General features: G+C 41.5%; 1 protein-coding gene across 2 annotated transcripts in view; it reads right to left on the reverse strand.

Moving 5' to 3' along the window:
• crim1 (cysteine rich transmembrane BMP regulator 1 (chordin-like)) overlaps nucleotides 1–10,534 on the reverse strand; it is an 88,044-nt gene extending 77,510 nt beyond the window's left edge. Inside the window, exons 1-2 of one of the 2 annotated variants that reach the window (XM_053633906.1) lie at nucleotides 9,543–10,534; nucleotides 834–1,007 (exon numbers count right to left, since the gene is read on the reverse strand). In XM_053633906.1, coding sequence (XP_053489881.1) covers nucleotides 834–1,007; nucleotides 9,543–9,879 — 511 coding nt within the window. In that variant the 5' untranslated portion in view covers nucleotides 9,880–10,534. The remainder of the gene's footprint in view (nucleotides 1–833; nucleotides 1,008–9,542) is intronic. The other variant, XM_053633907.1, reaches the window with a different exon arrangement.
• Between the last annotated feature and the right edge of the window lie 364 nt (nucleotides 10,535–10,898).

Consider the following 10,898-nt stretch of genomic DNA (forward strand, 5'->3'; position numbering starts at 1 on the left):
AAAAAATCTGTGTTTCCACGGATTGCCGAGCTAACGGACTATGAGTTTTTAAATAAACAATTTAGCTGATCGAAATAAATATTTAGAGAAGGAAGGAAAAGTAAAACAGAACAGGAATATACAAACTAATCTTATATTCCTATATAAAGTCCAATCCAAAAGAAATCATTTTAAGTGCATGGTTAAGCTTTCATTTTAATCAATATGAGCCCATTCAATGTTCTAAGTTCAGCACTGTGCACTATATGTAACCTCATAATCTACTACAATGTTGTGATCTTGCTGGCCCAGTAACCTAGCTGCAGAAGAACTAGTATAGGTGCTAGCAGAGGAGCTGATGTATATGTATATTCCTGTCTGTTGAATTTATTCAGTGGAACTGAGTCAGAAGCCATGTGGTTTGGATAGATGGCTGTTTACGCTGCACTCACGTATCATTGACATGTCACATCTGCTGCTGATCCCAAGTTAGCTCGCGCAAAAACAGAACATGACATTTCCATCCCGCTCAAACTAATGCCTATGTATTAGACCAGAAATGTGATTAATTCCCTAATGCCTAAAGTAGATCATAGGTTAAATCACTCTGTAAATGATTCCCAGAGATTATTGCCTGTCTGAATCATTTATGAGCATCTTAGAATTAACAAGGAAGCCCATTTCAATTACAAGGTTAATCACAGATCATTTAGTTTGGCAAAAGTGTATATTATATTCAGAGGTGAGGAAGTGCACCAGTGGAGTTTTACACTGGAATATTCTAAAAGCTATGTTTAAATATGGCTACACATGGATCGGTTTCTGCACAAGAGAGTTGAAGACAGTGATTTTACCTTCGATCTTCTTCAGGGCTGTCTGACAAGCCTCCTCGCTGGCAAACTCAAATGGGTTGTTGCATGTTCGTACGCTGTCACATTCACACCTCCCGTCAATTATGTTACAGCCTGTAACCAAGTTCTCGTTGCACGGTTCAAATCCCAAGAGCTGGTCGTCATCCCAGTTTTCATCTGAGCAAGGATCAAAGGGAAAGAAATATTTATCAAGCTAGAAGACAAGTAAATTTACAGGGTCAAAATCTAATATTACCTACATTTGTTTGCAGTTATAAAAGGAACAGCACAGTGATCACTGTGCATTAAGCTTTAGCTGGTAATAAGGTTAGTTAATAGCACATATACAGATGCAATATTTAACTATATGTGACTGGGTGAACAGTATCTGGAAATGACAAAGAAAGATACTCTAATGTCCCATCATGTTTGGAACACTAAATAGTATTGGTTTTATAGTAATTCTGAAATAAGAATGACCCTTAACCTTATGGCACTCCAATATCGCAGCCACATTATGAAGTGTTATTTACAGTGCAAATACATATAACTGATATGTGGACTGGTGTTCCAGCTTGCTGTGTGCTCACCTTATCACTGTGTGTGTGTGTGTGTGTGTGTGTGTGTGTGTGTGAGAATGTGTTCAAATAGGAGAGAACATACAATATATGCACATTGTACAAGTGCCTGTACATGTACGGAAGTGTAATGTACTAGCGGATGTGTAATGTATGCACTTCCTGCAGCCTCTGCCTCTGCCGAATGCAGGCAGTAAATAAAGGCCCATAGATTCTATGGACACTTCCTTTCTCCATGAAGGTCACTGACTTGTCTAGTGAAAGTCTCCTTTCTTAGTAGCTAATATATAACAGTAGAAAACAGTACAGTATCTTACTGCTTGGCAACTATGTAATAAATTGCCTTGTGCATGATTTTCTCAAACAAAGCCAACATCGATCTTGCTTTTGGCCAGGGTTACATCAGATATATGCCATGTCCTAATCTTAAACTTGGTGCTGCATTGTGGTGCAGTGCCTCACAGCTCTGGTTCAATCCTGAGTTTGGGTAACTTTCGGTGCAGAGTTTACATGTGTACTGACAACTTTAAATTGTCCCTAGGTATGAATTAGTGTGAGAATGTGTCTGCATGTTGCCCTGCGATAGAGTGGCAGCATCACATCCAATGTGTATGCGTATTCCGCGCCCAGTGTTCCCAGCATAGGCTCTGGATCCACCACAACCCTGACCAGGATAAGATGAATGGTACTAAAAGCACTGGAACCCCCCAGGCTGATCACTTTAAATACTTAAAGTATTTGAGTGAAGATAAATAAATGGTGGACAACAAATTCCCTTTTGCATTAGGGACTGAATGTGTGCATGGCTGCTGGTGATATGGCTCTCAAAGGCAGCCCAGCCATTCAGCCACTGGGATCAAACATGCTGGGTGTGATCACAGCTGCACAACACAATGCCTACAGTGTGTGCAGCAGTGTACACAGAATCTGTATTGTCCTCCAATACTAACACAGCTTTGCAGTGCTGCATATGTATAATGCAAAATAAAGATGAAGTGAAAAATATGCATTCGTCTAAAAAGTGAAATTAATTTTGGCACACCAGGTAACATTCTGCATGTCCTTCAGCGCATATTGTGAGGCTGGATTGCCTGGAAGCAGCATCCACCTGTCTTCACAATGACCTTGAATAGATGCTGCCAACAGCCGCTACTCCAATAACTAAGCAAGGCTCTCCAGACTAGCCGTGGGTCATATAGCAGGGTGAGGAAGTTCAAGCCGGAGCACTTCTGGCCAAACATGTCTGCTTCTAGCCTGGCATGGGGCTCGTACAATAAACACTCTCCTGGTGGTCTGAGCCACACGCAGAGCCTCAGCTTGGCAACAACACCAACAGACATGTTACTGAGTTCCCTCGCATCTCTGATTCTTTCACATGAGCTGCTTTTGACGAACGGTGCCATTTCATGTCCCAGAACCCTGGTACGTTCCAGAACAAGTTGTATATAGCTGCCGAGATTGGATTTCTGTTCCAAGAGACCGGGGGAGAACATCTTTTAAAAGCATGGTTGTGTTTTGACACTGTTCCTGAGCCAAACAAGTTTAAAGAAACCGTCTGCTGCTGTATTCTGGGGATAGTACAACAATTCCATTAGTGTGTTTAAGAATAAGGTGATAGTTTTAAGGAAAACTCTTATATTTGGGTTCTCCAAAGAAATAACGTACCACTTCTTCACAGAAATAAATATTCTATAATTCTATGATAAATTTAAAAAAATGATTCTACTCAAATCTGGAATGTTTACCATTACCATGACTTAGAAAGGTAAATAATAAGGAAAACTGTGACCTTTCACATTACTTAATATAGATGAACCACTAAGCAAACAGGCAGCTAAAGCAGCCTCATAGAAATTATGCAAATAGCCCTCATAAAACAAAACGGCAAACGTTATCTACATTCAACTGTAATATATCCACTGAATTTGAAATAATTGTGTAGTTAAAGCACAAATGGAAGGCTTTTAGAGCAGTCCTCAAATTACAGCTCGTTCTGTTATGGCGGCTCATTTTGCTTCTGTACCCACAGTGGCACCCAGTTGTTATCCAAGCTAGAGACCTTCCTGAAGCACAAAGTGTTTGCTAATTTGCATCGACAACACTTGTTAATTAGCTCACTCTGTAAAGAATAGCCTTTTTTTAAGAGAGAAACCATAATACATAATAAACAATAGCAGGAGTGTGTACAAAGGAGAATGATATACAGATTGAGACTGTGTAAAATTAAGTTAAGAAGCAGCATCCACCTCTCAGCATCCACGCAGAGAAGGCTTTTTTGCCAAAGTCCCACTTCTCTATCCTGGGGCTTGGGAATGATAATCACCAAAAACCCCTGCATCTCTCTCCTCAGTCTCCTACACTGCTCTGTGGTAGAAGAGAAACTTCCAAAGAAAGAGTGACAAAGATGCAGCTAAAGGGGAGGAAAGCATTTCCGCTTGTCTTCCCTGACTACACAAGACAACCTGTGTTCGCTGACAAAACTAATCTGGCCCTCACTGTCCTTTTTTTTTTTCTTCCAGGGGACAAAGTAAAAAAAAAAAGACAAGGGCAGACATCCACAGTTGCATTCAATGTAGAATGGAGAAGAGAGGAAGTTGAAAGCTTCAATCTAAAGAGTGTTTTTAGGACCTAGCCCAGAGCAATTCATATCTGATGGCATCACAACAATAGAGGGGAAAGTGGAGAGGTAAACACACAACATGATGTATAAAAATATAGAAAAGGAGCAAATCCAGGTAGTGTTCAGAAATGTAAAAAATTTTTAAAAAAAAAAAACCTTTTTTTTTTCTCCAAATAAATTCAGCAAGAATATGCCTAACCCCTGTTTTAACAGGTCATTTAGCATTTACCAAAAGAATTTCATACAAAATTTGTCTTACAGACATTGATTAAGAGCAATATGGTGCTCTATTATTAACAGCAGAAGCCTGGAGATTGACATGCCTGTGCTATTGTCTTTGAACAGGCTGCATGTAATTCCATGTGCCCTTTGTCCACTTTCTAGTCATTTATGTAATAAAGACTGCTGATTATTCTCCCAGCCAGACAGTCTGTGATTTTAGTGCATGACATTGCAATACTGGGAGTAGGGACTCTGCGCAAGACTTTGGATGCATAACATGCAAAGAGGTCCAAGGCCCTGGTGCCAAACTCAACACTGATAATCAGCTTCAAACCACGATGCACTTATATTCAGGAAAGTTCCAGTCATGTTTTACACACACACATACAGTTGCCATGTCAGAAATGCACGCTATGTGTGATAGACTGGGGTGTCAAGCTACACAAATAAATTCTAGCCGACTCCCCATGCCATTGCATTCCAAGGTGAACTGTCAATAGAAGCTTGTGCATGAATGTTTGACAGAATATGCGAGTAAATACCCATGCTTCCCAGGCGAGTGTAAGTGTCATACATGCTCTTTCAGGATTAATATATGTTGTTTTTAAGGCCCTAAATTATTTGGCATCAGACAGCTGGGTTGACACGCAGCCAGAGGGCTGAAAACTCAGATAGGCTGCAACAGGCCGAGCACACACATTCCTCCGATACACTGCAAAAACAAGGGGAAAAGGAAGTGTTTGTGTGTGCTCACTTTTTATGCTCCTTCCTGGCTCAGCACTAGCCCTGCCTACAAATGGTTTTGGGAACAAACAAAGGCATATGTAGACAGTTTCTCTCTTTCTGATGTTGGTAGTAATTCTTTAAAAATATTTGTTCAACAAAGATAATGTCAAAGTTTTGTCAATTTTGGAGAGTTAGCAATATGTTTTAAACTTTTAACACTTTCAGATGTTATGTATTGGGGTGTAATAAAGCCTCAGTGATTAAGGCTCAGGGCTACTGAGCAGATGGTTGTGACTTCAAGCACTGGTGCCAATAAAGTCTATCTTCTAATCTTCTCTCTTTTTTTTTTGGCTGAATTATTTTTTGATATATGTACATACTGCTATCTTATATTCCCAAATCTCAGTTTACCTTTAATCTCAAGCTGTTAATTTAAAATACCAACGCTGAGTGGGTATCAGCAATTTTCGGAGACTTCCTGATTTCCAGTCTTTTCAAGCATTGCTGAAATAGCACAGTTCTCTGACAGGACTCCTAGCCTAGATATATTTTTTCAGTTGATAGAATAAAAAAGGAACTAGTCGTTTCTTAATTTACAAAAACAGTGTCCTTGGTGCAGTCTGAGGATTTGGTTTTTATTTTTTTATTTTGCTGTGCCGACAACACACAAAATCTATAAAAGCCTAAATGATGACAGAATATTTTTTAACCATCTTCCAAATCATAACTGTGTAAAAATAGTTTCTTATTATACAAGGAAAACCATACTGGGCTAAAAGCATTACATATCTTTGACTTATCATTATCAAATGCCTTAGCATAGCAAGCATCTTGTGCAATGCGCCACTTGCGTTTCATTAGTGATCAGTGAATTTCACAGCTATTAATTGATGTACAGTTGTAAAAAAATCTAAATTGTTCAGAGTGCCTCAGAGCCTCAGACCATGTGTGTGGCCTTCAGAGCCCAGTATACTAAACAACAGCCTGTGTATTTTAGTGTTATGTGCTGTGCAGTGTGCTCAGAGCCTGAGCTTAATGGAATTTCTCTGTTACAGTGCTATAAAGGCAGTGTCCCATGGGAACCTGTGACTCTTCTGTTAACACAGGACCTGAAACGTCAGCTCTCAGAATGGAGTACAATGGGCAGATTATCTCATTGAGATGGATGTGTTGAGTACACATGAGACGCTTGGTGACATTCTGACATAGCTAGCAAGGTTTTAGACATATTTCGGCAGCCTGTTTTACCACTGGCAAGAAGTATTTAAAAATATTTTATTGAAACATATTTATGGTTCCTTATACGTGAAGTGTCAAAATTTGTTACAGACAGAAAAACACAATTTGGGCCAAAACCTGATCTTTCATCTTTTCTGCCTGATCGCCAGAATCCAACCACAGTGACATCTAATAGGTTTTCCCAGACTGCCACATACAGGCCTGTCAGAGAACATGAAGCACAATAAGAAAGCATGTCATGCATAGATTAGAAAGCATTTCACTAGAATGACCCTGATCTCAGCTTGTAATAAGGTTAGGGCTGGGTCACCATAGCATAGGATATTATGGCCAAAACCGCAGGTCTCCTTGCAATCCTTGCTTTGATCTTTTGCATTCCTGTGGCAGGCACTGCTTTGACACTTTATCCTGTTCGGTTTTCTTGGCTGGATTACATTAGATGTCACCTAAGAGATTACACGCAAAGCAGCCAAGACGCCTTCGGCATGTTTTCATAATCAGCTGTGTTGAAATCTGACCCACAGCATTGAGCAGTGGTGAGCATTCTGATCATGACCAAGACTGGTCCCAATAACAAAAACAGCAGGCCTCATCATTGGTTTGCAGTCTAACACACTGTCAGAAAAAAAATTATACTAAACTGTACCTTTTCTTGTCACTGGGGTGGTAACTCAAGGGTACATCTTATGCACCTTTAGTGTGTACCTTAAACCTGGAAAGGTGCCCATAGTGCACCTTTAAAATATTACACTAAAAGCTAATTACAGGTACAAGAGTGGACTGTAAATCACCATATAATAGATATACAATAAAGGTACAAAAGACCACCCCAGTAGGTCTGTCACGATAATTACATTTTTGACTTATTGTACAATATATGGACATGACCTCAATCATTTTTGCTGACCTCAATATTGTTCATATTGTTCACATGCATGTTTGTTTACATAAGAATGAATGTGACCAACATTTTAGCCATTCACACTGCTTTTATCCTCTCGTCTGCTCTAGGGCTGTCAAATTAAAATTCAAACTTCAAATATTCGTCAAATTTCAAAAAAAGTAGAATTCACAAACTGTGTGCCTTCGAATATAAGGTGTGTAGCAAGCACTATCACTGATTTTAATTAAAACATACTGTTGAAAAAATGACATGGAAGTTATTAACAATGCACTAAAAATGTTTTTTGAAGACAAAAAATCTAGAAAGAATAGTTCTAGTATTTCAAATAACCCAGTCACAGTCAATAATCTCGGGGCTTGACACGGTTAAGGGGATTGACTAAAGCTGAACATTGAATGAATTCCGGTAAACTGAAGTGCTTTACTAGTGGGTTAATTAACCCAAACCCAAACCTAAACCCAAACACACATATACATAAGATATTAATCGGACATACAGTATACATGCTCCCTGGGATAGGCTCCAGGTTCCCCCGCGACCCTGAAAAGGAGTAAGCGGTTGAAGATGGATGGATGGATGGATACAGTATACATAACATAAATATAATATTACAACTTGCTTCTGCACAAAATGACACGAATGTGCAAGTGAATTTGAACGTAAGTAAATCGCTAGGTACAATGGAAAGTCACGCTGTGAATACTCTCTTTCCATCCATCCATCCATCTTCTATACCGCTTATCCTTTTCAGGGTCACAGGGAACCTGGAGCCCAGTCCAGGAAGCATCGGGCACAGGAAGCATCGGGGTACACCCTGGACAAGGTGCCAATCCATCGCAGGGCACAATCACATACATACTCACACACCCATTCATACACTACGGCCAATCAGCCTACCATGCATGTCTTTGGACTGGGGGAGGAAACCGGAGTACCCGGAGGAAACCCCTGCAGCACAGGGAGAACATGCAAATTCCACACACACAGGGCCACGGTGGGAATCGAATCCCCGACCCTCGATGTGTGAGGCAAACGTGCTAACCACTAAGCCACTGTGCACCTTACTCTCTTTCCCTAACAACATATTAAAACACAGACGATGAATGACTAAAGCATAAAAAATTCACAATATTGTATTACAATGTCAAAATATTCTTAAGAATTAAAAGTCCATTGTTCTTTGAAAGGGTGTACTTGCATTATTACATTGCATTATTATAATCATGTGGCATAAAATGGACAATAATATCATTAACTACAATTATTTCTGGGGCAATATATCATCCAGCAAAAGTAGTTATCGTGACAGGCCTACACCCTCAGGAAAGGTATTTTTTCTGAGAGTGTAGCCATGGTTCTGATTTGTCTGAACATATCACATATCTGCATATATCATTTGAGTTATATTACATTTAAAAACGTTAATGATAATCATGATATCACCCCTTTAAGCACTTAACTTGTGCTTTGTGATGACCAACGTCTTCCTGTTCAACAGGTGGAAAATTAAAAATGAATCCTTGCATCAGATTAGTCATCACATTAGTACTGATAATGACATAATGATAATGGTAGTAAGACAGACAAGGGGGTGGGGCGACTTGTGACACTTGTGATTGGAAGCTGTCCTTCTGTGCTCCGGTGTAAAACACACGGTAGGACGCGCGAGCTCAGCCGCAATGCCGACATTCCGATGGGGGGGAAAAAAACCCCAACGAGCCTCGGCGGAAGGATGATGGCACGTCGTCCCAAAACAGCACGGAATCCGTTCGCAATCATATCTCAAAGAAATGCAAACCCGACACACTGCAAACACATTAACCAGCCCGCTCCCTTCCCCTCTCTCTTTCTCTTTCCTCTATGTAGCTACCGTAAACACTCCGAGGGAAGCATGTTTACGGTAAACAGCTGTAGCGTCCATCAGCACTCAGGTTATTTTAGATCAGCATTACACTGTGTATAATCATGATTCATTAACTGTCTGTTTACTAGAACTTTGTGTTGCGTAATGTAGCAGACTATTAATGCAGGCTAGTCAACAACCATAATATATAGTTCAGTCTTTCTCTAACTTTGAAGTTTCAGTTTCAATCAGTGCGAATGTAATTATTGTAAATGAATTGTCATATGACCATTTTCTTGATTCGGATTGTCATCGTGTGAATCAAATCGTCCGATTATTATTAATCTAGTTTAATAACTTGACTGATGCGTGACGTAGGTATACTGGTTTGCTGTTTTTGTTTGTTTGTTTGTTTTTTCCTGACCAGCTGAATAAACTGAGCATATGAGAACTAATGAGGGTTAAAATGGTGGTTAAGACCACGAGATCGGACTTGAAGTAAACCCAAGCGTGTGTAAAAACCAACTTTCCGCGAAGAAGAAGAACTGCGTTCAGGGCAGACCTCGGGCTTGTCAGTTACCTTCGCAAACTCCGACTTCGTACTGCGTGATGGAGCCGCCGTCGAGCGGGGGTCTGATCACGCACCGCAGCCCCGCGTCGCACGTGCCGTACAGGCCGTACACACCGCCGCAGCTCTCGTTCTTCTGCTTGGCGCACACGGAGCAGCAGCCGCATATACCAGGCACCACGGCGCCGACACACTGCTTCGGCTCCTCGCACTTGGACTCGTCGCAGGGCAAACACAGCAGCGCCCGGCCACTTCTCGCAAGCAGCAGCAGCAGCGCGAGCTGCGAGATCAACACGCAGTTCAGAAGAACGTGCATCCTCAAGGTGAGGAACGATGATGAAGAGACCATGGGGGAGAAGAAAAAAAAAGCAGAAACGCAAAAATGTAAATCCAACCAAGTTGTCTCCCTGGTTGCCCGGGTTTAGAGACGCAGAATCCCCCAGCGAAAAAGCTTGCGAACAATGGCTCTAAGAGAGCGCGTGACGGGATCCGTTTCTACTGTCCGTCTTCTGTAGCATGAGAACAAACCCCCAGTAAACTTTGCAGAGGTCTCAGAAACCCCTTCAAAAGCAGGACACGACGCGGCTATCCCACGCTGTACAGCGCGTGCATGGTTCACGCGTGGCGATTTCAGCCGAGTTCATTTGCTTTTCAGACGGGAAAACTTTCCTCTTCGTACTCACGCACCGGAGTCTTTTCGGTCTGTTTTTTTTTCTTTCTCTTACGCAAGCAGGGGAATTTCTTCCTGCTCCAATGAAGATCCAGCAGCGGCAACAGCACTGCGTTCTGCGAATAATTCCCTTTTCAAATAAGTATAAAAGCGAGTTGTCGGTCAGGAATTCGCTCGTTTCGCTCGCCTTAAGGTCGCGTGAATAAAACGTTTCCTGCTTCTGTCGCACAGCTCTTGTTTTGTCGCTCTCTCTCTCTCTCTCTCTCTCTCTCTCTCTCTCGCACTCTGTCGCCGTTGCTGCGCGCGCTCCGCTCTGTGCCTCTCCGTGACCTCATAACGGAACCACTCCCATCTTGCATTGCTCCGCTCCGCTGGGCCGTTCACTCCACATATGGAGCACGCGGGAAGCGCGCGCACGCACGAGCCGGACACGCAGGAAAAGGGCGCAGGGGGCGCGCGGGTCGCGCTGTTTATGGCATGGGGGCCCCGCATAGACTGTTTTCTTTTTCTTTCACACTCAAACCATATTTGTGAAAAACGGGAGAGATAAAGGAAAAAAAAACATGGCCAAGTGCCAACTGAAACCTAGGAACCAATATAAAAAAGAAAGAAAGAAGAAAAGAAAGTTGTATGACATATGAATAAGTAAACATATTTTTAAATCAAAGTATAAGGCAGTCTTAGACAAAGAAATAACG

This window comes from Ictalurus furcatus, chromosome 9, assembly GCF_023375685.1.
Source record: "Ictalurus furcatus strain D&B chromosome 9, Billie_1.0, whole genome shotgun sequence".
Classification (NCBI taxonomy): Eukaryota; Metazoa; Chordata; class Actinopteri; order Siluriformes; family Ictaluridae; genus Ictalurus; species Ictalurus furcatus.